Source organism: Harpia harpyja, chromosome 13, assembly GCF_026419915.1.
Source record: "Harpia harpyja isolate bHarHar1 chromosome 13, bHarHar1 primary haplotype, whole genome shotgun sequence".
NCBI classification, from domain to species: Eukaryota; Metazoa; Chordata; class Aves; order Accipitriformes; family Accipitridae; genus Harpia; species Harpia harpyja.
In genome coordinates, this window is record NC_068952.1 from 44,935,174 (window position 1) to 44,963,050 (window position 27,877).

General features: G+C 57.9%; 1 protein-coding gene across 1 annotated transcript in view; it reads right to left on the reverse strand.

The window, feature by feature from the left end:
- NUDCD3 (NudC domain containing 3) overlaps positions 1-27,877 on the reverse strand; it is a 32,116-nt gene continuing 4,239 nt past the window's right edge. Inside the window, exons 3-6 of the mRNA XM_052805810.1 lie at positions 12,900-13,032; positions 8,072-8,215; positions 1,109-1,297; positions 1-438 (exon numbers count right to left, since the gene is read on the reverse strand). Of these exons, the coding sequence (XP_052661770.1) occupies positions 328-438; positions 1,109-1,297; positions 8,072-8,215; positions 12,900-13,032 (577 nt within the window). The 3' untranslated portion in view covers positions 1-327. The remainder of the gene's footprint in view (positions 439-1,108; positions 1,298-8,071; positions 8,216-12,899; positions 13,033-27,877) is intronic.

The following is a 27,877-nucleotide window of genomic DNA, read 5'->3' on the forward strand; positions in this document are numbered from 1 at the left end:
TAATAATTATGTCACCCAGCGAGCTCCGTCTATTCCGGAAAAATAACAGAGCCGTCGCCAGTGCGAGGCGAGGAGAGAAGGGTCCCAGCCGCTCAGGTTGCCTTGGTGACGGGACGTAAATCTGCATTCGCCAGGTTTCCCCGCACGCACATCAAACCGCCAAGGCCGGTGCCGGTGCAGGGTGGTGAAGGCAGTGGAAGGGTGCTGGCAGCGTGTATCATCGGCAAGTGGGTTATTGGCGCCAGCGTTGGGTGCGAGGGTCTGGGGTGGGCATCTGGGTGGGTTTCTCCTCTCCCTGCTTCGTTTCTCGGCCATTTTTCGCCGCTGTCAAAACTGCACGGCACCGGGGGAGATGTTGAACATGGAGGGGTCAAACTTCTGGCCGCGGAAGGGGGAGCCCTCGGTGTCCCAGCCCTTCTTCAGCATCTCGTGCACCTTCTGCAAAGAGGCCACAGGCTCCCGTCAGGCCCGGGTTGAGTGCACACCTCTGCCCGTGCCCCTCGCCCTCCCCGCCACCCCAGACGAAGGTACGGGCTCATCCCACAAGTGTCAGGGCTGCATGCCCACCCGACGCATCGAAGAGAGTTGTGGGGCTCAGCAACAGTACCCCTCCGCCCTGGGTGACAGCAGCAGCGATGTCCAAGGGCGCACAACCACCTCCGTGCTTCACCCACCCTCCTCTCCTCTGCCCAGGAAAGGGCAGATGGCACACGGGGACGGGAAGGAGCGATGGGAAACAAAAAGCAGCTCCTTGGTTGGGCTGAACCCAGACCCGTGTGGGTTCATCCCAGAGTGGAGGCAGTGGGGAGACGGCGGGCCTGGCTCCGGAGGGAGGCACACGGATGTGGGGCCCATCAGCGGTGCAGGGGGGGTCTGGGCTCACAGGCGTTTGCCAAGGTGCCGGGAAGGGGAAGACGGTGCAGGCAAAAGACAGGGACTGGCAGAACCTCACGCCCCCAAAATGGAGATGGGGGGACGACGCTGTGTGAGGAGGAGCTCTGAGATAGAGCAGAGCCACGGAGCTGCCCCACACCGCACCCTTTTACTGGAGATGGGACCCACAGAGGAGCTGGAGGGCATGTGGCAGCGCAGGGAGGCCGGCACCTACCAGCTCATGGCTCTGGGGCTTGCCCTGCAGCTTCTGGTGGTAGTCGAAGGTGAGGCGGTCCAGCACGGCATGCTCCTCCTCGTCCACCGTGGCCATGGAGCGCTCCTTGTTGATCTTGTCAATGTCGATCTGCTCCTCGCCCTCCAGGATGGCGTTCCACCAGTACTCGTCCCCCTTGTTCAGGTTGATCTGGGGACGAGGTGCGAGTCAGAGGAGAGCGGGGAGAGGAGCCCCCGTCCTGCCCCTGGGATGTGTTACCCCCCACCCACCCCACACCCCTGTGGCAGCGATGCCGTGAGCTCAGCCGTGCCCGTGCATCGCTTCGCAGCGCTGCTGGGGCTTGCCCATGAGCGGAGGTCCCACTTGCCACCAATCGAGCCCCAGGTCCCCCCCCATGGCTGGCAGAGGGGGCAAAACCCTTGTCCCTCCCTCCCTCAGCGGTCCAAGGGCTTTGCACAACTCTGCCACGGCCCCTTCGCAGCCCCAGCTCAGGCCTCTGGGCTGGATGGCATGGCTGAAATCTTGGACCACCCCGCGGCTCGAGGCCAGGACGGGCGTCCTCCGCAGGGGCCTTGGCCGCAGGCAATGCCAGCCCTGGGGCCGCATAGCCGAAACACAGTATGGGGCCCAGAGAGCCGGGCCGGCTCGTCTGCAGCCACCCAGGAGCCAAGAGGGTGGGGACCTGTCAGATGAAGAGGCCCTAGCCTGGCAGAGCCTGGGGCCAGGGCTCCCAGCATCGCAGTGCTGTGATTTTGTGTTTCGCTAACCCAGAAGGAGCCCTCGCCTCGGCTCCCCCCGGGGCTCACTCCGCGGGCGGGAGCGTGGGCAGTAAAGGAGGCAAAAATGTTGCCCGCCGCTCCGTGCCGCCTCTGCTCGCCGCCAGCACCTGCCTCCCACGGCACCGTGGCTCGTCAGCCAGCCCCGGAGGGATGGTTCGAGGAGAGGGGACATCCCCTTGCCTCCAGCCAACATCCTCGCTGGCAAAAGCTGCTGGCCGTACCCGCGGGCCTCGCCGATGCACGAGCAGCACCTTGCATGGAGCCGGATGGCTGGAGGAGCTGTGCCGGGTGCCAGCGTGACTGTGGGGCATCCCACAACGGGAACCCCGACTTGCTTTTTTTTTTTGCCAGGAGGGGTGGGCTTCTTTCTCCTGTATTATTTTAGCAATAATCCCAGCAGCAAGGAAGATTTATGGTGTTCGTCGTCCTCTCTGCAAAATCATCAATAAAGGCAGACAATACAATTTACTCAAACCTCCCTGGAAGCTCAACAGCTCTGGAGGGGAAAACACGGGCAGCCATTAAAGTTACAGAGCCGGGTGTCTCTCTGCAGTGCAAAGAAAAGGAACCAATTAATACAGGAGGGGGTGGCTGGGGCTTAATCCTTCTGGGAGAGCAGAGCCAGTAAAATATTCCAGCTCGGGGAAGGTGTTAGTTTTTCCAGCTAGACAGGTGTGCTCGTTCTCCTCTTAATTGCACAGTTCCACTTTCGAGGGGAGGAAGAGCTGCTGAGGGTTTGCTTGTGGGCTTCCCACCCCTGGGTGGGCAGACGGGGGAACGGCAAGCTCCCCTGGGAACGTCGTGCCCTCAGCGGGCGAGATGAGCTGTGGGTCAGCAGGCCCGGCTAGCCCGAGGCTGTGGCAGGAGCACCCTCCAGGCTTGCTGCTGCTCCTCTGGGTTTGAAACAAGAGGAATGTCTCCACAGTGCCACCGGTGAGGTGTGAGCTTCCCCGGCGATGGCTTTAGTGTGAGGCGTGCTCTCAGGGCATCGCTGCCGAGCACGTATGGCAAGGCCCCACTTGGTACGTCCCCACCGGAGCCAGGCTGGCAGCAGAGGGATGAACGGACGCCGGAGGACTTCGTGGTTTATCAGGCATCACCCCACCTCCATCCCAGAGCACCAGGGGAAGGAAAACCCATCCCCTCTACCTTCCCTACCAAATCCCCTTCTTCCCCCGGCACCCCACCACTGTCCCTCGCTACGTGCAGACCCCAGGGAACCCCGACAGAGCCACGGACCAGGTGGGAAACATCCACGAGACCCAAATCCCCCTCATCCACAGACCACCCCCGGCGAAAGACAGTGGAGCTGCCGCCGTGAGCGCCAGCCCGGGGATCCTTTCCTCCTCCCCGCCCCATGCGTGGCCCTCGCTTTATTTACCGCATACTGTTTCCCACCCTGCTGAGAAGACAGAATTATTCATTTCCTCGCCAGCTTTTCTGCGGTGCGCATCACTACAGCGCTGAGTGCTTTGCAAACAATAATTAATTAACCTCTGCAGCTCGCCTTGTGTGCACAGGGGAATTCGCTCATCCCCCTTTATTCCAGGGGGAGAGACGCAAAAGTGGAACTCAGTCCGAGGCAGGAGCCCCACTTTCCAACACGAGCCTCTGAAATGCCCACGGGCCAGGGCAAAGCTCTCTGTCACCCTGAGTTTGGGGTTTTGTGGTTCGAAGTGGTGCTGGAGCACTCGCCACGGACAGGTCTGACCTCCAGGATGGGGAGCACGGGCTCAGGCTGATTCTCAGACACGTTTCTGCCAACAGTCTCCATTGATTCAGCCCGGCGCTCAGCTGGGCACCTGGGCTACGAGAGCTTGTGGTGATGGGGACGTGGGCTGGAGCCTCACCGAGCGCTTGGGTGCAAGAAGGTCGAGGTAAGGGAGAGCCGAAAGACCATGGCAGATCTCTGGGCTCAGCCCGGGCAGGGTGATGGCCTGCGAGTGCCAGCCCTCACCCACTCACCCACGGAGGAAGGCTCCAGCACTCGACCGACAGCACCATGCAAGGCTGCACGTTTCCTCGTGGAGTGCTCCAGAAACCCCGGGGGGCTCCAGGAGGAAGCAGGGCTTTTTTCACAAGGACAAATCTCGACCTGATTATGTTTCGCGCTTCAAGACAAGGCAAAAGCTTTGCCCGCGCTTGAAGCTGCCGCTACAAGTTTCTCAGCCGACAGCTCAGCCCGAACCTCCAGGGTCATAGAAATGCTGGTGGCCGTTTGCCAGAGAAAGGATTGGGTCCCCGCAGCGTGCCTGGGCTCTCAGTCAGACTTTGGCTCTGCTTTTTAGGCTGGTGGGTCCCAAAGGGCCCTCTGGGCTGTAGGGAGACCCTTCACCCCCAGCCGAAAGGGGTAAAAGCCCAGCTGAGCCTTTTGGGGCTCACAGGGAGGCAGGAACAGCCTCTGCAACAGTGGCCTGAGGAGAGGGAGGCTTGCAGGGGGGACATCCTCGCTGCTGTATCCGAAGCTGGCAGTGTCCTCATGCCGCAGCTCTCACATTCCCAAAGCTGGTGTCCAAGACGTGAGCTGTCAGCCACGAGGGGAAAGGGCTGTTCCCACGCTGGCGCGCACAGCAAGGCACAGGGGCTGGGAGAGGATAGATCGTAAGGAGGATCGCTGCAGGCGGAGATGGGCACGCGGCGGGGATGGGACACTCGGCAGGCACGTCTGTGGCCAGGAGGGATCCTCCAGTAGCACACGAAGAGGGTGACAGGCATCACCTGCATGGACGTGGTGTCATGTCACACCTTCACGCCCTGCCGGGAAGGTCACAACCCTTCGTCGCCGGTGCTGGGCTTTGTCATAGCATGAGGTTTCTTCCCCGATTCTAAATACCTTGTCAGAGCTGGAGAGATGCTGCCAAGGGATAAAAGTAGGTCTTGGAAACACAACCTCTCATCACCTGCTTTCCTTCTGGAACAATAGCAGCCGTCGCCCCAAAAGTCAGCGGGAGATGTTTAGGGGTTATGGAGGAGGCAGCAGGCAATGTCGGGAGGGCAGGGTACCGGGAGGGCACCACAGATTATTAACTTGGCCTCACGGCTCATGAGATGACAAGCTGAAGGCTGCAATAGCTGTTCAAGGCAGGGCTTGGTGACAAAAGCCCAAGCATGGATAACAAATACCGGAGAGGAGGAGAAAAAGAGAGTGAACGGGGAAAAAAATCCTCAACAACGAAAATAATCCCAAAATGTGTTGTGCACAACACCCAGCGGAGATTTCTAAAAACAGCTCGTGCGAAGTTATTTTAATCTCACTTTTGACAAGCGAGCGGGTGTGAGAGAGAAGGGAGAGCACAGGGATTATACCCGGGACCGGGGCTTCGGTGCAGCACCGCAGGCAGGGACACAAGCCTGGGACACCAGAGCACCCACCGTGTGTCATGGGCATCGGCAGAGCGCTCCACTTCGAAACGATGCCCACTGGGCTTCTGCGCGGCCGGGCTATCGTACAAACCGCAAGTGTGCCAAAGGACAAGATGGGAAACACGTTGGTGCTCAGCCCAGGCGCCGGCAGGGAGAACCTCACGGAGCAGGAGGGGAAAGGCAGAGCGGTCTCTGAGCGCTGGGAAGAGGGGAGCACTGGGGCTGCTGGAGAGCGGGCAGACGTGCAGCGAGAAGGAGAAATTGGTAGGAACACCAGACAGGGTGGGGAAAGCAGCACTGGGGTGCATTATAAGGCAAATTAACCTTCTTAGGATAAGAGCTGGGGGGAGAAGGGAGGCCAGTTAATGAGAGCCCATGAATGGCCGTCCCAGAAGGGAGCTGAGCATGGGACAGGGGAAGCCAAGGAGGTGAAAGGCGGCTGTAACAGCAGCCCCGAGAGCACGGGGATCTCGACGATCCTTGACGCGTCCTGCAAGAGCTGATGGGACCCAACAGCCTCTCTGCACAGAACTGGGACTTTCCCAGATGGACAAGACCAGACAGGAGAGATTTCACCTTCTTGGCGCATGAATCAAGATCTGCCCACAGGGATTGCCTCGACTCACAGACAACAAAAACATGAGCACGCACAGGTTTTTCTCTGGACAGAGTCGCCAAGGTGCCCCAAGCAGTAACCAAGGCGGCCAGGATCTCCTCGGATGACTCCGGCACTGGCACTGGGAGAGTTCAGTTTTGGCTGCATCTCCACCCTGCCAGGGGACGCCGTCCCCTGGGTCCCGGGGAGGGAAGCCACGTGGCACTTTGTGGCACCTTGCAGGACAAAGACATTCCCGACCGCCGCATTCGGAGTTCACATGGAGCTGCGCAACATGTGGACGCACAAGCTCGGGTACAGAAAGGGCCCGTACGCCCCGTCAGCCCTCCAACCAAACCCAAACGGCTCCCGTCCAGTCTCCTCCCAGGCACTGAACAAAGCAATTCATTAACACATGGCTGGTTGTCTCCTGATGAATGAATCGGGAGGAGTCACAAACCACTTTTGGCTACTCTGCGCACGGAAAAAGGAGATGCTCTCGGGCGAGAATTACTCACTCTGCTCCAGTTACCTTACAATTCTTCAAGCGAAATTTCATCCCACCATCAATATGTTGGCAGCCAGCTGGAGATCCTCACAACCCCGCGCTCGTGATAATTCAAGGCAAGACCCAGCTCTAGGGTTGGAGGTAATGGGACCGCTCCCCGCACTGCCCGCGGCCGCTCCAGAAGGCCCCGAGTCTCGCTCCACCCGCGCGCTGTTCCCATCCTCCTCCGGCACCGGGTATTTAACAAACATTGCCTCCCTTGCTGATCCTGGGAACACCCACCAGGGACTCCCATCCGCGCTGTGGAGCAGCCACCCGTTGGGCCACCTCCTCTTGAATGGGTTTACTCGTTCCCAGGGTTGCTCCTCTTCCCAGATCAGCTAATTTTCAAAAAGCTTAAGAACATTTAAAAAATGCAGGTTAATGACGCCACCGCCTCCTTTTTCACATCCTTTCAACGGCCTAACGGAGTCAGAGAAGCTCCTCTCTCTTGCAGGGACCTCACCCTTTTGGTACCACTCTGTCATCCCGGGGTACATCCGTACAGATCTGCGGTGGCCAGGCAGCGCCCGTGCAGCCTCCCCACGCACCGCCCTCAGCACTGCTACCTCTGGCAGCACATTCCCACTTGACTTCCCGCTGCGGGGGCTTGGCTTTGGGTGCCTGTCTGCTGCCACCCTTGTGACACGGGGTGGAAGCCTTGAAGCCCGCTCCCTCCCTTGCAGGGACGGTGCTGCCTGCACAGGGTCGGGAACTGCCTCACCTGCCTGACCCAGGCAGCTGGCATCCCCTCCTGGGGCTCATGACAGCCTTGAGACTCCTGAAACTCTTCTGGGAAAGCCTCTGGATGGAAAAGGAGAGGGCAAAGATGGCCACAGGTGGCAAAACCCCACTGCCAGCACAATCCTGGCCCCAAAACTCACCCAGGAGTTTGGCAACCATTTGATACTCGAGATCTCAGGCTGATGGGCAGCAACAGAACCCCTAGGACAGCTTCAGCTATGGACACAGCCCCGGGACAGCAGAATTCACACTCTCAGCCTGGATATTTGGAGCACACCAGAAAGGAGTCATGAGGCTGGGAACACACTGCTGGGCATCAACAGCCCCCAAACCACCTCGACAGGGAAGATTTGTGGTACAGAGGTGGCAGGCACACAGCAAGCCACGGTGCCTCCTGAAGGCAAACACAGAAGTAGCCACAGCGACCACTTCAAACAGGATAAGTAAGAAACCCAAGGCAGGACAGAAACGAATGGCAGGGAACAGGCATCTGCCGGGATGCTGGGGAAGGACCGGGGCCAGGAGAGTCAGAGCGCAAAGCCAGCAAGGACAACTGCACAGCACTGCCACCGCAGTGCAGTGCCATGGCCTCTCTCTGCTGGCAGACCCCGTGTGCCGGGATCAGGAGACAGTGACCATCTCTAGATAACAGATGTGCTCCCACCACCGCAGGCTGGAGCTTGGGGACCCTCCTTGCCCAACCCAATGGATGTGTTGCTCTGCCAGCACCCCGTTGCCGCTCACCCCAAGGGGCAGCTCAGGGGCTGAAGGCAGGGCACAGCACACAGGCAAGGGCAGAGCGAGATGGACATTGGACGGGGAAAGCCAGACGTGCAGATCTGGCTCAAACTTTCAGCTGCTCCAGTTTTCCAGGTCAAGCCCAGCGGAACTGCAAGCCAAAGTGCGGAGACACAGCTGACGCGGACCACCCTTACCAAAACACACTTCCCTGGCTCCAGGCTCCAGAGGGAACTCTCTGTGTTGATCTTGTGGGTGAGTTTCCCTTCCATGAGGACGCGCTGGCTGCTCCCTTCCAGCACCGCTACGCGAATCGCGCCGCTGCTGATATCCACAGAGACCTGGAAACACAGAGAGAGAAAATAATCAGGAAGATTCCTGCTTGACCTCTTGCTGTGCTAGTTGGGGTGCGGGGTCAAGTGCACTCGCTGGGGATGAAAGAGAGAGAAGAGCTTTCAGACCTGCATGTAGCAGGAGGGTAGGAATCCCGCTGTCATTTCAGAGCAAATAGCAACAGCTCGGAGGAGAAAGGAAACCTCTCTAGGGAATGAAAGGCAGCAGGGCCCAGCAGACAGAACCCTAGAAGGATTCAAGGCAACTGGTTCTGCCACTGCAACTGCCCCATGCCTCAGTTTCCCCACAGAGAAAACCAGCAACGCTACAGGCCTCCTCCATACAGCGCTCAAAGGTTGGACGCCCATTTGCTGCGACCGAGCTCTTTAGGAGCACAGTGGGTGCCTGGCCATCACCGTGATGAGCTGGGCATGGGTGTGTGTCTTCCTGGGGGCTGAGTGCTTCCCTACTGAGCAGAAGCAATTTGGGGATTTCTACAGTAGGAAGGGCTGCAGCAGCTCATCCCCCCTTCTGCTGCACCGCACCAAAAGCACACTCCTTGGCTCCATTTCTGCTGCCAGAGCCAGCGCTGGGCTCAGCCCAGGCCTCCTGTTGGGCATGTGAGGAGGGGCTGCGTGCAGGAGGGACGCTGCAGCACAGCTCCCCTTCTCCCCACCACGGGGGTGAGGGGACCAGGCAGCTCCGTCCCCAGGAACAGGGTCAGCTCCCACCTGCAGCAGCCATATGGGGAACCCTGCTCTGACCTGCCGTGGAGGTGACATGGCTCTCCCCCAGGGAGACAGAGGCAGACTGCTACTTTGCTGCATGACACGCAGTACCCTCGGTCTCCAGAGAGACCATATGCTCTCTCCTTTCCCCTTCGGCCCTGAGCTGCCACCAGCAGAGAGCCCAAGCCAGGCTAGGGGGACTAAGGGAGGACCTGTCTGGGAAGGGGCAGGTTTGTGGCCCCCAATGCTGCCCTGTCTCTGGCCTGAGAGGAGGAGACTGCAGTGAGATTTGCCTGCATTCTCTCCCAGAGTTCCCCCAGATCTTCCTCCCGCTCTGCAGATCTCATTTGAAATGTTATTACATTATCCATTACCTAGGAGATTTCCAGTGGCTCACTAGCTCCACGCAGGCAACAGACAGGCAAAGCTCCTCCAGCCGGGGAGGGCACCACGGCTGCATCTGATTGATGGCACCCAGATAAAGCCCCCAAACCCGCTGTGTGTGAAAGGGAGCTGCCAGGGCTTCAACAGGAGCGGAGGAGGCCCAGCACACACACCACAGGGTAACACCAGGACTGAGCTCTGATGCCAGCAGCTGGGAGCAGGACCATGGTCGCAGGGGATCGGGGAAGGGACACAAGCTCCGGCTCTGCCAGACGGGAGAGGACAACTGGCTTTCACCCAGCACGTGGCTGCAGACAGCCTCTGCGAAAGCAGCTCCTCCTGGATGGGAAACATCTCCAGAGAGGCTGCAGCACGGAGCAGCTTCCTCCAGCCCAGGGCTGAGGCCTCATGGCAGGGACGAGGTGCGGGGATGAGGCTCTGCTCTCCGCCACCATCGACTGCCCTGGTCCCCAGGCACAAGGACAGGGTGGCTGATGTTAGGGTCTCAGCATGGCACAAGGCCTGCCCAGAAAGGGTCAAGGGGAAAAAAGCAAGGTGACCCCCAAGTCACCTTCTGCAGGGGCTTCTTTGGGGCATGGAAGGCCAGGGAGGCTGGAGATACAGAAGGCACAGACACAGCATCACAGCTGTGGGATCCACGGGGACAGGAGCAATCAAATGTGAGAGGGGTTTTACTCCAAGGTGGCTGCACAAGACAGCTGGTGGGGCTGAGGGACATCTTCGAGGCGGCTCTAGGACCAGCAGGGCATTAGAAGAGGGAGCAGAGAAACCCAAATGGAAGAAGAGATCCAAACCAGGCAGCCTTAACCCAGCCATTTCGCTACACAACCAGCCAGCGCGAGAAGCGATCACAACACCTGCTTCTACCTGCAGCCAGCAAAAAGGTCCTCGGCACACCTGCCCACCAGGAGTGGTGACAGGGGACAGGAGCAAAGCATGCACTGCTGGAGAGCCTTGATCCCCCTTGAGCGGAGAGAAATGTCCAAGAGGACTCACGTGTGCATGTGGTAGTGCCTGGTGAACACAGGGTTTGGTGCACGTGGGCGGTGGCTCCTTTTCAGGTGCCTTGGTGGAAAAACCGTCTCTGCTCACCATCCCCACTCCACCCGGGAAGGTGGCTGGGCTCTCCCAGGGGCTGCCCTCCCTCCCTCCGCCCCCCGCCACCCGAACCGTTCTGCCATGCTGCGCGCAGGGCATGCGTGGCTGGCAAAACCGGGGTTTGCCAGAACCAGGCATGGACAGCCCACACCTGACCCCAGGCAGCGGCTGGGGGGAAGCCAAGGGTGATCCCGTGGGAAACACGCTGCCCTGGCAGCGCAGCCATGAGCTGGGGCACCCCAGGGGCTCCAAGGCTGCTTGTCCCCCACCATGTGCTCCCCACAAGTACCTCTGCCCCCGAAAATGCCTGGCTGTCCTGGCGCTCATGAGGAAACCTAGATCTCGGCTCTCTGCCGTGGCTTTCCACCACAGTAATTTCTGTGCACGCTAAAACGCCCACACCCGCCCACGCAAATCAAACAAGCAAACACAAACCTATGAAGGAATCTAGCTCATCTTCTCTGAGCCAGGCAAAAAGAGAGGCTTGTTGTCATTATCTCTATTTAAGTGCTCGGGAAGTGCTCAGATGCATGGGCCCCTGTTGTGCCTGTAAGTACATGAGAGAGGTGGAGACCACAGAGGAAGATGCTCCCACCTACCCCATTGCCCATTCCTGCTCCACGGACACTTTTTTGGAGCTCCATACAAGGAAACCTTAAGCTCGCCCGAGAGAAAATGTGCCATAGCAACAGCCTGAATCCAAAAAAGTGTCATAAGGAAGATTTTGAGCAGCATTAGAGCTGGGCGCGCTCTGAGCCCAGGGACCAAACACGGGAGATTTTTAATCTCGCCTTGGCAGGCAGCAGCCAAAAACCTGATAATTTTTTAAAAAGATGAAGCTGTGTGGTGAATGTAGGGGAACGCTTCTCTTTTGCAGGAACCCATCAACAACACATCCGAAGTCCATCGAGCTTTAAAATGGCTCTGAACCATCCTGCTTTGGCCTGTGACCCAGCCTATCTGCTTCCAGTCCCCTGAGGCTGGAAGAGATTTAAAGAATCACTCTAAAATGAAAAGTTGGCTGCCAAGAGGAGCCCCAAGAAGGATGTATGAACCAAATACCAGCAGATGCCTTGCAAGGGTGAGGAAAGTCCGACATCTGAACAATCGATTGCCCCAAGAGGGCAGCGTAGGCAGAAACTGGGGCCAGGGCAGGCAGAGCCACACCACAGGCAACTGCGTGGGAAGGAGCTGCCTGATAATCACTCCCACTGACACACAGGGGCTCTTCCGCAGCAATGGCATAGCCTCGAGTCGAGGGAAAGGTCCCGTCCCAGCTCCTCCGAGCAGGGCCCCCACACCTCTGGGTGGCAAAGGATGGGGCAGACAAAGCCTGGTATGCTTGTTTTTGGCGAGAACACAACTCCCCTGGCACAAAAAGGCACTTCCCTGGGCAGGGAGAGCCATTGTGACCGCAATACAATGCAGAGGGATGGAACATCCGTCTGGACGCCCTCAAATCTTTCCAAGAAACAGCCTGGGTTTGTTTTAGAGACCCACTGGGAGAGATGCATCTCCTGGTCCCCCTGCTGTCCCCGTGGCAGCCGTGCGCTCCCTCACCCCTCTGGTGCGGGTTGCTGCTGCCAATTACACTCTTTTGGCATGATCAGGAGCTGTGTAGGCTGGAGCCGGTGAACAAACCCAAGCGTGCTCATTTCAGCCACCCGGGAAGCAGAGGAGAACAGGAGGTGGGGGAGCATGGACTTCCCAAATGGAAAAATACAGGATCAGCCATGGGGAGGGCAGCATTCGGGAAAGACAGGAGAGTTCAAACTTCTGGGTCCAACTAATGCCAGCCGTGGGCATGCTCCTCTCAAGTCTCTCGCCGGGAGGGAACAGAAGCAGTGAAGGAAAAATTATGTGACTGCTTGTGGCCACGAGCAGAGAAAGGAAGTTCCTGCCTGAGGCAAGGAGGGAGGTGAGCCCTCCCTGCCCACGCAGGCAGCCAGGGAGAGGGTCTGGCCACTCAGCCTGCACCCCAGCCCCAGCTCCCTTCCACCCAGAGCAGGTCAAGTCTCACACGGGCTGTGTCTGCTCCAGCTCCCGAGTTCCAGAGGAGCTCCAGCAGCTCCCGCTTGCAAATGAAAGGCAGGAGACACTCCAAGCTAGAGGGAGCGACCAGGGAAGGAGCGTCCATCCCCAGCCAGGCTCAGAAACCCGCATGCGAGTTTGCAGTCAGTGGAAGGGGAGAGAAAAAGTGCAGAAAGTGCCGTGTGGTGCCAGGGAACCCCGCTGGGGCCGGAGCAACAGGACACTGCAGTCACAACAGGAATGCAGCCAGGCTGGGACCATCGGTCCCACTAGCCACACACCCAGCACCGGAGAAAAAGGCACAACTGCATCCTGCTCCTTGAGTACAAAGGACAAGGAGCTTTCCCACTCCAAACACAGCTTCCTGGGAAAGCTGGGCACCCTGAGGGAAAGGGAAATGCTGAAAGACACACCATTAAGGCTGCTTTACCTGTTTGCCTTTTACGATGTTCTTGGGCACGGGCACTTTAATCTCCAGGTCACTGTAGTCTTGGGACCAGGCGTAATTCTCTCGCACAGCTCCGTTGTAGCTGTCAGGGTTTGTCTGGAACTGCTCCTGTCTCCTGGGGAGGAAGAAAGGGGTGACATGCTAAGTGTCGGACAGATCAGAGCCTGGAGAGAGCAGGAAACCTGAGAGCAGGGTACAAGAAGCAGAAGGGCAGGGCAGAGCCTCTGCTCAGCCATCCTGCAAGCGTCCTTAATGCTTCAGGCTGATGCCCAGTCTCCCTCGCTGCTGGCCCTATCTAGGAAGGAAGAAGGTTCCGGTTGGCAGCCCCAGGACGCAGAGAGACCCCAGCCACCCTGCCCGTTGTTGGCGACCCACACATCCCTCGCTGCAGTGTGCCGCAATGCAAGTCAGGCTACTAACAGGACGACTGACAAGACACACGACAATTTGGCTGCCCAAAGGTGCAGAGCTGGCCGCTGGCTGGCTCAAGGCACCTTCCCGGCTAACTGCGCTTGAGCACAGAGCTCCCCTTCCCCTCCACCTCCCTGCTGCATCCACCATGCCCGTCAGAGCCAGAGCGGGGGACACTGTCACACGCTGGAGGGTGTGTGCTGTCTCCTGAGTCACTGCCATGGCTGCAGAGGTGGTGGCCCATCACTGTGACCTGGGTTCACCATGAAAAAACACAGCTGGTCATCCTCCTCCTGATTTTAGCATATTTGGGAAAACCATCAGCTGTCATGACTGGATCAGTTGCTGACACAGAGGTGATGGAGTTGCGGAGCAGAACGCGTGAAGAGCCAGCCTGGCATGGCACTGCAAGGGGCCAACTGGACAAGTGGATCACGAGCAACACTTTGAGCAAAACACTGCACTTCCAGCTGCGGAAATCTCAGGAGAAGGAGGAGAAGGTGGTTGTGGGGGTAGCATGGGGTTTATCAGATCAATAAGCAATAATCAATACAGCGTTTCCAGCCAAGAAAGGAGATCTCCATCACACCCATGTCCCTTTAAACTGCTGGCAGGCTGAGGATCTATTCCATCGAAACCTCCCAGAGAGGGCTTTCAAATAAAATAAAATCTTTTCTAAAGATAGCTGCGGTGCTAACAAAAGGCAGAGTTATTTTAAAATGTTTTGATACGCACCTAGTCTTCAATCTGGAGCTGTATAAACACGGGGCTGCAGCGAGTTACGTAAGGGGGGGCTGGTGACGAGTGGCCCCAGGGGGCAGCCGGGCCCCCGGGATCGCGTCTCCCCTGCCCCGCTGTCTTCCCGACACCCCCACACCGAGGGGCCCTCGCCAGCACCGGGCGGGGGTGGCTTCCAGCAGCGTGGCGCCCTGAGGATTACATAAGATCCATCGATTTTAATTAAATTAGGCTCTAAGACAGTCGGAGGGTGCTGTCGAAGGGGCTGTGTGTACGGGCTTCCCCTTTTTTTTTTTCTCGATGGTTTCACAGGGTTTTACCTGCCCTGTTACAACCACCCGCACCCCGAGGTGGTTATGATCCAGTTCCCCGGGCAGTGCAGGCAGCACTGGGGGGGCTGGCAGCAGCCGCGGGCTCCCAGTCTCGGGCTGGCGATTTCAGGGGGCACTGCATCACTTTTTTCGGGCATCTTGGCCTTGCCTGGCGGTCGCCCATTGGGTGCCCATTGCCATGGAAACGGGGTTGGCATGGCAGCGCCGAACCGGCGCTGGCGCGGGTTGGCTCCAGCTGTCGGTTTCCCAACCGCCCCCGGATCGTAGGAGTCGAACAGGCTGGAGGGCCAGAGAGGGAACGGTGCGGGCGACCAGGGTCTGCTGGGCCCCACTCTCACCCCACGGAAAGCAAAGGGGTTGAAAGGAGGCAGCGCGTCCCTGAGCATCACCTCGTGTGTCCCCAGGTCCTCACCTAGAGCCAGGCCAGCGGTGGCACCCGGCCCCGCTCTCAGGGCACAATCGTCCCAGAGACCATCCTGCACAAGCCCCAGGCAGAGAGGAGGGACGTTTCTCTCCTGGGTGAGGATCCGTGCGCTGCCCGGGGCAGCTTAGCTGGTTAAGTACCCTCGCAGGACATGTCCCTGCACGGCGGGGTCTGCACGGACACGGCACAGGTCCACGAGGCTCCTGCCCGCTGCCCCGACTCCCTCAGGCTGGAGCAAGCATGTACGTGGCCACAGGGTGAACCGGAGCACAAACCTGACTGGGGTTTAAAACCTGCTGGGTTTTTTCCTCTTACGAGCATGCTTCCTTCTAATCAGAGTGGACCTGAGCTGCGATGCAGAGCTCACCATGCTCCTTGCCAGAGAGACACCAGAGAGCAGGCATGTCAGCTGGGAGTCACCATCCCAAGCACGATCAGCTCCCTGAGAGCGAGCAAAGAACCCAACAAGAACCAGCAAATGGCTATTTACTTCCAGGCTGTTCCCTCACCGGCTTTCCCTGGGAAAAGCTCGAGGGCTAAAGGGGGACGCAGCAAGCCCGTGCCCCAGCCAAGGCTTGTTAGAGCAGACGCAGAGCATCAAAGATGGGAGAAAACCCATCAGCGCAAAGGCATACGTGGGTAAGACACCAGCTGCAAATGCCTCACGGCCACAGCACGGACAAATACAACCCTGGGGCAGTCGCTCACTGCCACAAAGCCACTGGGTCCGTCCTTGTTGTGTCTGTTCCTCGGGAGGAAAGTGCTGGGGCTGAGCAGACCTCAGCCAGGTGCGTCCTGGATGGTTTAGCCCTCCCAAGAGCTCGCCGAGCATGATTTCGTTGTCCCATGAGGGCACGAGTGGCTTCACAGCAGCCCCGGGAGATGTCAGTGTTAACTGGGTTACTTCCACAGGGAAACTGAGGCAGGACTTGCTCTGCAATGACTGTCCAACTTCTCTTTGCATGGCATTGCTACTGAACAAGCAAAAGCAGTCTTCCTCCCAGTCCCGATTGTTCCCTGCGGGACAGCTCTGTCCTCGCTCCCTCCGTGCCAGAACTAGAGCAGCACGTCAGGTGATGGCGGGACCTTTCACAGCCATCTCTGCCTCCACACACAGCTTGCTGGGACGAGCTCTGCCCTGCTGCCTTGTCGTCACAGCCCTCTCGGGCTGGCTGGGCAACACGTGCCCCAGCCAAACCATCCCCGTGCTCAGCCAGCTTCGGTGGAGAGAAGTTTCCCCTCATGCCTAAACCTCCCTCCAGCTGTGGCTGCTTGCCCCAGGGGCATGGGGACTGGCACCATCACTTCTCCGCTCCTCTCTTTTCCCTAACAGCCAGCCTGAACCCTCCAGCCCTTCCTGCAAGTCACCACCACCAATCTCTGCTCCAGACGTTCAAAATCCTTGGATGTGAAACTAATGGGGTGACGTTGTGCCCCAAAACCAGATCACAAGGGGAACACACGCAGGTCTCAGTAAATTCCCCTGCAAGTTTAACTGCCTGCTCTTGAGCAAATGAGGATTCAGGGTGACGAACGCAGGCCTCAGCCTCGTTAGGTGCCTCTGACAAACGGCTGACAGCTCTACCATCTCCTGGAGCAACTCTTCCTTTCCTGGATGTTTTCCAGCCAGATCCTTGCCTGGTCCAACTGTGCTTAGCACACGCCACCCTTCATGCTGGCAGCACTCAAGAAATTGGACCCAGCTCCCTGGTTGGGAGGCAGCTTCCCTCACCGTCCGCAGGAGACGGCCCCAGCTCACAGCAAGCTGGGCCGAGCTGTGTCCCCAGACCAGAGATGGCTCTCCCAGCCAAACCTGTCCCTTGCTTCGCTTCAACAGCACCACCGTGAAGCAGGCAAGAGAATCTCCTGCACGAACACCATTGCCAGGAGACATCGCCATCCCCAGACCCACCAGGCGAAGATCAAGGCTGGATCCAGAGCGCATATGGGTTGGATGGTGATCCTCCCGGCAACCTGGTGATAGCATAGCGGCTCCCGGTGTGATGGTCAGCTTGCTGGGATGCCGAACCACCCACTGGGCCGGGGCAGGTGGTGGCAGGGCTGAGGAGAAGGTGGGTGAAAAAGCATCAGCTTTTAAAACCAAGGGTTTGGCACTGCGTGCACTTGGCTGCCGGGTGGTGGGGATGGTGTGGGTGGGTCTGTGTGTTCTGTCTTGTTCTATTTTTGCTCGCAATGTGTCATTTTGGGGGAGGTGAAACCTTTAACAATGCACCGTCGAGAAGCAGCCGATCTGTTTTCCACTCCTAGAAGCTGCACTGTCACCGGTACCAGAGCCATTCCCCTCGCACAGGGTCAGACCCCCGACGGCAGCGAGAGGGGGCCGGAACCCAAGGAGAGGCGGCGGTGTCACCAGGAGACGCCGCTCGAGCAAGGCTGGCTGAGGCAGAGCTGGCCCCGGCACGCAGGCTGGATGCCCGAGCGTCAAGCCACACGCCAGGCCCCATATACAGATTTCTGGGCATTTCTTATTCTGGGATTTCCGGCTCCATGGGTTGGTGATGCACGATGAGCCAAGTGATGCGGAAACAGCGACAGAGCAATCCTCTCCTCTGCGGACACTCGGCTGAAAGCATGTCCATCGTCATAGTGCAACCGCTCCGGTACCAGCTCTGTAAAAGCAGCACCGGACACAAACCAAGAGCAGGAACCAAACGCCGAAGGATTTGGTTTAACATTTTATACGAGGAGAAGTAGGGCAGCTCATCGAGTTCCTCTTTACTGAGGATTTTTGGTGCAAGAACACAGAAGTTGAGGAATAGATACAGCATCACGGAAGCAGCCATCCTTCAGCCCAATGCTGCAGGCTGAGGGGGGGTGGAAAGGGGGGCAAGCACCATAGGAAGGAGTTAATATGGGCCTAATCCCAATGGACTTGTTTTTCTCCATAAAAAGAAGAAAAGAAAAAAATCCCAAGGATTTTCAGAACTACTTAAAGAAACCGATCCTCTTAGCCTGGAGCATCTCAGCTTTCCAATCCAGGATCCGAGCCCTTTGGGGGAGCAGGCTGATGGAAGTGTGCGATACTTGGGTTTTGCAGAGTCAGGCTTGCCACCCCGACAGCTCAGCATCCACCACTGCTGGGACCGGGAGCCTGCATCAGCCGGTGCTGGTTCTTTGGCTGAGCAGACCGCTGAGCTCAGCGGGGCTTCTGCACCTTGCCGGTACCACCACCGCCAAGGGCCGGTGCAGCAGATACCCTCCAGTTACTTGGCATTCACAGAAAGCTTCCTCTGGGACTGGCACTGCTGTTTGCTCTTAGTCAAGGTGAATTATTTAGGCAGCTTTAAGGAAAACGTGTCAAGCCAGTTAAGTGATGCACATGTGGAGGCGGGTGGAGAAGAGAAACAACCGCGACAGCCGAAGCTGGGCAAGTGGGACTGGCTGAGGCCGAAGAGGAAGATGTGGGGAGAAAGCTGGGCTGCTGCTGTGAGACAACCAACCCAGCATATGCTGAAATGGAGACCTAGACCCGCTCCCCTCTGCAAAGCTGCTCACGAAGGAGGTATTTAAAACAGTCCTACCCTACCTGCACTCTGCCATCAACAACACATCCCGTCAGGTCCCACAAGCACATCCCAACCGCAAAGGCAAGCCTCTCCCCTCTGCGAGACCTTCCTCCATTTAGACTGGGGAAAAGAGAGGTGAATGGTGTTGTACGAAGTCACCCTGCCAGCAAACAGCAGAGAAAAAACACCCCAGCTCTGTATTTTAACCATTGTCAGAGGCCCCATGCGACGCATGAAACCTTCAAGCTCAAGAGGTTGCCAAGAATGGAAAGATCTCATTAAGTAATAATGAAGTTCCGAGCAAGTAGGAAAAGAGAAAATCAGGCACAACGCGTCCACGTGCCTAACCCAAATAAGCATGCAGCGAGCGGGGCCTTCCAGGGAGATGCACTGCACACCGTCAATCCAGCCAGCATTTATTGCAATGATCAGATGTCTGGATCAAGGCTGTTGCTCCGTGACAGCAGCCTAGAGCGAGTGGCGTCCATCAACATAATTAATCCTGCATCCCCAGCACTGCGATGACTCAAGGAGGCACCGGCAAATTCAGAAAGAGAAGCTGCTGCTGACATGCAAGTGCCTCGGGCAGGCTGCTGCTCTGCAAGACACCCAGCACCACAGCGGGGCTGTAGCCGAGGGCTTTTCCCCTCTGACTTGGCTGGAAACGCCTGCCACGGGGTGGGTTTCTCTGAGCCAGACACCTCTGCCGCAGCTCCTAGTACCAGCGCTGGCAGGACCTGAGGTGCGGTGGAAGAAGGGCCCTACCTCCTGCACGCTGCAGCCCCGCCGTCTCTGCCTCACCCAAGGCGGCAGCGTTCAAATCTTCATGTAGCTCATGGCTGGCATTGTTTGGCTCAGAGCATCTTACTGGGCTTCCCAGCAAGCCGGGAGGGCAACATAGAGGTGAACAAGAGGAACATCCACAGTCTGTGCCCCCAAAAACCGCTGCAATATACTCAGCTCTGCTGCTATGGGTAGCACAGGGCTGCTGGGAACCAGCACCATGTCGACAGCCACCATCCTGCTGCCCTAGCAATGGCCAGGTCCCCCACCCAGGCTCCTGCTCCCGTCAGAACCCTGGCAGCCTCCAGGCTTTTGCATGATCATAAATCCCCTCTCCCTCCTGGGTATGCACCCTGGACCCCACCTGCATCCAGCCTTCCCAGCACTAATGGGGCTGCACACAGCCCACCGGGGTGGCAACCATCGTGGGAGAAGTGGGACGAGGGCTGGCCGAGCTGGGCAGGCAGTGGGCGGACGGCAGAGCCCTCTCTGCATTGCTACGTAAAGGCCACGTTCACCTGATGGCACCAACACGCGCACAGGAATACAGATTTCTAGAGCTCCTGGCTCCCAGCCCCCTGCTTGCCAGCATGGCCAGACGAAAACTCAAAGCCACCTCGAGCCACGGGAAGGTCTGTGCACACTGAACAGCTTCTGTCAAGCCCCAGCTTGAGCTGGACTACAGCCAGAGCTAAAAAACGCCCAGCTCTTAAGATGAATTTGAAGAGGGTCAAACGCACCTTCTGCTCCTCAGGGTCCTGATGTTGGTGCTGGAGCAGCCGTGCAACAGGTAGAGAAGCCAAAAGTTTAACCTCTTTGGAAAGCTGCATTTCCAAAGCTGCAGGGATTGTGTGTGTGGAAAATACCAGGTTTGTGCTCCTTCTGCAAGCAAGCCGCAAAGTAGCCTCTCCCCACCTCCAGATTTAACATCTTTTGGCATCAAAACATCAGGACCATTGCACTTCGTCTCTCTTGGTTTTGCCTGAGAAGCGCCAAGGCAGGAGGAACGCTTACTGCGGGCTCTCGGCACCTTTGCTGAGGTCCTGGAGGCACCCAGTGTTTCATAAAGGCTTCCTTTGTACAGAACACTTCAGTTAATTAGGTCTCTGGCAAAGCGTTAAGCAAGCTGAATACCAAACCCTTCCCTCTTACAGCTCAATTCACACCCGCAGTCAACAAGCCTCAGGATCCACTCCGATCCACTCCACTGCTCTCTGGCTGTCAGCAAGGTCCAGCCCTGAGCACAGCAGCAGTCTGGGGGCAGGGGGACGAGGGAGTGTCCCACGGCCCTCCCGACCCTCAGGGTTTCTTCCAGCCCACGTGTGTTTGGGTTGCTGGGGGAGAACACCCCAAATCCAGTTTTGGAAGGTCTCCTTCACCCCCAAAATGGACAGAAGTTCATCAGCAGTTCCCCAACAGCCCACTACCCCAGCCTCGGGGCTCCCAAGCACACACCTCCAAGGGTGCAACGCACAGCCTTGGTGGTCCTGCTCTCAAAAAAAGACTGAAAGATGGAAGCCAATGCCTTCCCCCTCACCTCCAAAACTCAGACATGCCCCGGCCGGGCCATGCAGCCTGGGCTCCAGCCTGTGGTGCCCACCGTCAGCTCTACAGGAAGGTCTTCTCATCTTCAGGAAGCCTCAGAGCTTCGACTCATCACCAGGATGGGACCAATGACAAAAAATAGAGCGCATCAAGACACCTCCCCCTGTATCACATTGTATCATCAAGCCTGGACGATGCTGGGGGGGTAGGGGGCCAAGGCTCCCCTGTACGAGGTGCCCAACACACCACCCGCATGAGACAATGCCTTTACTGCCCGACCCAGCAGCCAAACAGCGAATCCACCCAACCTGAAACAGCTGGAGTTCCACCAGTCCCACTGCACAGAACCAAGATGCTCTGCCCCTCTCCCTACCAGGTGAGAGGCTTGCTCTTTTCCTAGCTCACACTCTTCAGGGGAGCTTTTAGCCTTCCCTTTCGGTTTCTGAGTTATTTATGGAGCCCTTCGACAGAGCCAACTTACTGACATTAGGCGAGTTTAAATGCCACCGCCAGCTCACAGGAAAGCTTTGGAGCATTGTCACCAGAGAGCTAGATTTCACTACTCCTGGGATATTTAGGTCAAGGACAGTAGGACACACTACTGTTCGGAAAAGTCTCCTGGGATCTTTATTGTTTGCACAGAGCTTATACAACCTTGGGTTTCTGAGGTCTCCTCCGAGAGACCTATGTGCAGCCAAACCAGGCTGGATTCAATTATAGCTCCCCTGGAAAAAGGGGATAAGGCCACAGAAATCCAACGGGACTGAACTGTGGGAGCACAGGACAAGGTGGTCTCTCAGACCCCCACACCACCGATACGACCTGGCCCAATCTCTGCTGACATCTGACGGCACAACGGGGCTGTGCCAGACCCATGTGCTTGTGGTAGTTTTCCATGTTACACTGCTTCCTTTGGTGAACAACGCGATATTAAAACAAGCAAACAGATATTGCTTTTTTAAATAAGAATCAGGCACACGCTGTCCCTCAGCCTCCAGCTCTGGGATTTTCTGCTTGTTAAGAGAAAAATTTATAGGTTTTAATTTAGTTATTTTTGGTCCCGGGACCTAATTTTGGAGCTCAGTACCTTGGTAGGGCAACCAAAGCCCTAAGCGATTCAGTGTGTGACAGGGGAACTGGCACTCCGCTGCTGATCTCAGCAACCCAACCGGAGGAGTCCGATTCCCCATGAAAGCTCTGGAAAATTGGGCCCCGACTGATTCTTCATCAGCTGCAAAAGGCTCGTTATAGTCAAGGGCTGCACCAGACAGAGGGCTGGGGGGATCTCATCCTCAGCTCAAGTGTTTCAGCCCTTTGAAAAGATGCTTCCCGAGCAGTTGAGCTTCCACCGCTATGGGACTCGGCTTTTGTATTAAAATAATTCTCCCAGCAGGAAGCCACGGCCTCTCTCCGTTGCAAGAAGAAAGACTCCCCTTGGCAGGGAGGACTTGAAGAGAAGTTTCCCTGCTTCCCCCAGTATAACCTGGACACATCCCTCCTAGAAACCAAACACAACAGCACCGCAAGTCCAGCGCTGCAGCTCCCGAGAGTGAAACAGCCTTCGTGTTACATGATGAGCCTTTCCTCTTTTGGGCATGTTGGAAGAGGGAGCTCTGGCCAATACGGGGCTTTTGAGCAGCGAGGCTTTTTTGAAGCTGGCACGGGCTGCAGCTCCCACCTGGAAAGCTGGTCATCAGCATTGGGGAGCACCGGGAGGGGAGGAAAAGGGTTTGAGCAATGCCACTTGGCTGGAAGAGGGTTTCCAGGGTTTCCACTGGGACAGCCAGGAGCAAAGAAACAGGATAGGAAGTGGAGAACCCTGATGGGTTCTCACACACACGCAGAGCACGGGGACAGCCCTCGCCACCCCAGCATCGGCAACGAACAACGGAGGATGGTGTGGGACCAGGAGGAGCACAAGGATGCCTAAGTGAGAAACAACTGAGCAAATGAGGACCCTTCAGCCTAAAAACAGGCTGAAAGGGGGAAATGGACATGACAGGAAAACCCCACACAGGGTGGAGAAGGGAAATGGGGAACCACTTGCTGCCTCTCCACCTGCGCGGAGACAAAAGCCACACATGGCGGTGCTGCACAGTAGAGGACCTGCTGCATGATGGAGGACCTGCTGCAGGACGCTGCCACAGAGACCCCAGGCGCACGAGGGCTGAAATTCAGAGACAAAAGGAAAAAAAATAATCCACCAAGAGACACAAAAGATCATGCGCTCGCTCTGGCTCAGAAAGCCTCTGAACCGCAATTTGCCGGCCGCAGGGAGAAAACACAGAGGAAGTATCACCGCGCGCTTGTTCTGTTCTCCTCTTCCCCAAGCATCTGCCGCTGATGGAGACAGGATATGGGACCAGATGGAGCTCGGCTGCACCAGGTCAGGCCGTTCTCCAGAGGCCTGTCTGGCTCCTGCTCGTGATGGGCCTCGGCCGCACCGGGGGAATTCCCTGCGCGCAGCCCCGGGCGTCTTGCTGCACCTCTGCGCAGCTCATGCGCGCGAAAAGAATCAGAACCAGGACAGACTCGCCCTTAAATATGGATCAGCTCTGTCTTTCTGGGTCAGGCTGGAAGAACAGCACGGACTCTGCGGTGAGCTCACCAGGAAAGCCCACAGGGACACAGGGGAAGGAAACCAGTTTAACTGGCTTCTGGTCTGGATGGTCCCAGACAGAGCGTGCTGAACAGGAGCATCTGCGGGCTCCCCTCCCTGTTCTCCCGCAAAAGGCTTGAGAGGAGAAAGCTTGGGACAACACCCCCTCCGAGTCAAACAAAACTGGCCTCAAAGCCAGCAGCATGCAGTGATACCTCCTCTCCACAGCCCTGCTCCTCTGCTGAGGGTGACCGGCAGTGAAATTCCCCTCCCTGGCACCCTGAGAAGAATTAAGTCATGCCAGAAAGCCCATCCTGCAAGCACCTCGCAATGAAAAAAAATCCATCTGGGCTTCCAGCAAAGCCCAGCCGTTGCTAAGTCGAATTAGATTCACACAGGAGCCTCATGGAAATTTCCCAGAGCGCTGCTGTGTCATCTTGGGGATGCTCCCCAGCGTGCCCCACAAAGGGTTAACCCCAGGCCGCATGGACTCTGGGAATGGAAGCTGCCCGCTCTCAGGAGAGGAGAGCTGGAGCATCAGAGAAGTCATCTCACCAGATTAACACATTTCAGTTCAATTTTGCTCTGCCTCTCGCTAGGGACAGTGAGCCGGAAAGTACACAAGCGATTTTTGTAGGTCACTGCCGAGCCCTGCCACCCACTTACGGGGACGGCAGAGCAGCGAGCGGGTGGCCGGCCCTGCGACAGAGCTCACCTGGACAGGGTGGTCAGGGTGGCTGGGGCTCTGCTGGTGAGCAAGGGCCAGGACAGGGCACAGGCAACGCTGCTGCCTGTTCATCCCCTTCCCCAGCACAACCGCCCTGGATGCACAAGGTGGGGGGAGTCTCCTCCCCAGGTCACGGGGCAAAAGACCAGCAGGGTCTCCTTCAAGGGCTGACCAAGGCGGTGATGGAGCCGTGAACAGCCCCCTTCTCACCGCAGTCCCCTCCTACAGCCTGTTCTTCCCTCTCCATGCGAAAGGAGGTGGATGGTCAGGCCAAGGAGACCCCAGGGTTTCATTCTGCTCCGGCTCAGCAGTGCGAGTCACCATGCCAGGTCCCCCAACGACAGCCACAAAACCTTCCCCAGCAACCAGGTGCTGCACATCCTCCTCGGCCTGCCCGGCGCTCACCGGTGCTCTGTGTCCCGCTGGTCCCATTTCAAGCCCTGGGCACGCTGTGCATGCCCGACCTGGGGTGTGTGGGTGCCACGGCTCCACGCCAGCCTGCTCCGACCCAAGCCGTGGCCCCACACAGGCAGGGGAGCAGAGGGACCAGCAGCTGCCCCAACTCCCTGCTGCCCAGGGGGAGGCAGGAGCCAGGCTGGAGTCACCTGGGGGGAACCATCATCTTCTGGGGGAACCCTTCAACATCTGGCAACCCTTCAACATCTGTCCACCCCCAAAGATCCTCCTCTGGGAGACCTCACCTGCCTGACAATCAAATGCCCTGCTGCTCTTTCCAGTGGATTGTTCTCTGAAGGTCCAAGATGGTCTCTAACAGGGCATCCCAAACAGCCCAGAGCTGCCCCATCCTGAGCATGCCTGGCCAGAGAACACGGGAGGAATGCAAGGGCTGGATGGAGAAATATATGAAGGTGGGACATTCACCATCGTGCACAGGCTTCCAGAGCTGCCGTTACTAACCTCCTGCCACCACCTCTTGCCTGCACGTGGAGTAACCCTTGGGATGAGGCTCACAGGACAGGGCGAGGAGAGCAATCCCCCCTGTTCATAGTCAGAGAAAGAAAGGAGCAGAGGGGAGCCAGGAACTGGAGTCAGAAAGCACAAGCCGAGCGCCCAGGCCGGGCTGTGCAGTGCCACACGTGGGCTGCCGGGCTCTATTTTAAATGCTGTGTGGCAAATATATGCAGGATGAAATCCAAGCTGGGGGAAGGGTAGGGTGCTGGGCGGCGGAGGTGTTCAAAATTAGGAGCTGAGCTCAGGCGAGGATGGCTTCTGGGAGCAGATGGGGGAAGAGCCAGAGCCGGCGCCTGTGTGAGCTGTGCAGCTGCAACACCAGCCCTGGCCGCGCGCTCCCGGGATGTGCAGCCCCATGGTGGGGGGTGCAAGGGGGGCACGCTCCCTTCTGCCCTCCCAGCAAGGTGGGAGAGCAAGACAGCCATGATGGCCACAGAAGGACGGCAAGGACACCCAGGGCAGCTGCAATGCTGCTTCATCAGCAGCATGAAGGAGACCTCTGGTCCCCCTCAGCACAGCTCCTGGCACGCGGGTCACCCCAAAGACACCTCAGTCCTCAAGGTGTTTACGGGGCAGCCTTCCTAGTGAAGAGGAACTACATCCCCTGTTTTTCACAGGCAGGGATGGTGAGGGACTTAGGGAGACCTGGCCGAGCCCCAGGCAGAGCAAGGAACTGACACCTTCCTTGCCCACAGGCAATCTTCCACACCCGGAAAGCCAGCTTGATTCTGCTCTCCCAGACCGACCCCAAAAAAGCTGCTACCATCTCGCTGCGCTTCGCAAGATGCTCACGAACAGCGCCCCAGCACCTGGGCGCATAGCGAGGCTCTGATGGGAGCTGGCAGATCTGGGATGGTACCTGCCCTACATTTACAGAGCAGTCAGGTTGACAGAATGAGCGAGTTTTTATATAGATTTTGGTGACAGCGGTTTTCTTCACCGGCAGCGGGGGGGCGGGGGGGGAGGAAACGAAGGGACATGGAAAATATTTTCGTTTAAGCTCTTTTCTGCATTCTTGCTGCCGGAGTTGCGCATTATTCATGCGCCCCTCGTAACCAGGCTGGTGGCTCTGGGTTTTGCTCAGAAGGGGCTGCGCAGAATTAAGCAGCCGGTTAAATTATTAATAGTCTGTCTGGGGGTGCCCAGGATGCCTGCTCCTGGTCCCCGCTGCCTTTCGGGGGGCTCCAGTGCCCCCCAGAGGCACAGAAACCAACTACAGCCGTTCGACAAACTTGGCCTCTCTGCCCTACTTAAGAGCCCACAGACACCCTGTTCTTCTGGCCTGGAAACAACAAGGCTGCGAAGCCGCACTGGACGGGTCCTCCTGTGTCCAGTCTCACCCACCACGCAGCCAAAATGGGCAGGCACCAAGGGGGCTGCGAGTGTTTTACCCCGCCAGCGTGTTTGGGGCAGCGGGAGCAGGCACAGGCTGGAAGAGGAAAGGGAGAAAAGCCCATCAGGCAGGGCAGAAGCCACAGGGGCACTTGTATTAAGCTGAAGGCACCTTCTTTTCACAGCTAGACCGGTGGCAGAGGTGCCACGCAGGGCTTTGCATTCGATGCGACATCTGCAGGCTGCAAAACAGCATCTGAGTGTCTGAAGTCTGTCAGGGGCCACTTGCCGGCCGTGCCAGGACAGATGCTCGAAGGGTGGCGGATGCAAGGGCTGGGCTTTGCACCCTGCCGAGCACGTGAGACCGGCTCTCCCCACCCGCAGCAGAAACTGTCCCCATCAGACACGTCCTGCCCCCGCACCAGCCCTCAGCTTCCTTCCTAATCCCTCCAGTTTCCTTCCCGCAGCCTTGACATCTGTTTTCAGGCAGCTAAATACCACTCGCAACAGCTGCTGCCCCTACAGCAAAAGGCCCGAGTCTAAATTTCATGTGGCAGAACGCAACAAACGTGGAGACTGCAAGGGGGCAAAAGCAGCCAGCGCTGAGGCCAGTCCCTGCATCCTTCTGCTCATGGCTTCGCAGGGGGCTCAAGTCTCTCCCTCTCCTTTCTGTTTAGGAAAAAGCCAGGCTGGAAACACATGGGTCAGCGCTGTGGCCGTGCAGCCCGGCCACAGAGACCTGCCCGCTCTAACGGGGCTTTTTTTGGCTCATTAATTTTGTGCTGGGAGAGGTGTCAGACCGACAGCCCTGGGGACAATCTTTCTTTCGCAGGACAGCTCCGGCACAGGCAGCGGAACGTGGCTTTTCAGGTGATTTCATTTTTGGCTTCTGACTTATTTTTGTCCTGCGGGATGTGTCAGCCTGGTTGAGTTAAGCACAAGTCCTTCTCCTCCTCCCCATTGGATCAAGTTACTTGGCAGGCACTTTGCCTGGGCACATCTGATACCCTTCCCCTTCCACCCGACGGCTGCCATACTCGGGCCCTCCTCTCTACCACTGCCTTGAGCCGAGGCTGTAGGCTCTGACCCCGCCATAGTCCTGCCACTTATCATTCCACCGCCCCCAAGATTTTGGTCCTCAGACCATCCCTTCCCCATGTTGAGGGCCAACAGCCCCTAAAGTCTGGGTTCCAAATCCTCTCCGCCCCTCAGGGGCACTGGCCATCCCAGTCCTTCCAGGACTTGGGGCTCTCCCAGCAAAGCCTGCTTCCCTCCAGCAGCTTGCCCTCACCACTGATGTGCCTAAAACTGGCCTGGAGGACAGGGATCACCAGCCCAAGCTGTCCTCCTCGCCAAGCACCAGTGGGACAGCGGGGATGGATGGATGGCAGCGAAGCCCCACATATGACCAGGAAAGCAGTGGTGAGCAGCAGGAGGTGGTGGGGCCATCGCATGGGGCTCTGACCACGAGAGACACCAGGGAAAGAAGGGGGAAAGTAGGAGGAGACGGCAATCTGCCCCGGCCTGCTCGCAGCATCGCTCCCCCAGGCGAGGCAAAGCACTGACTCAG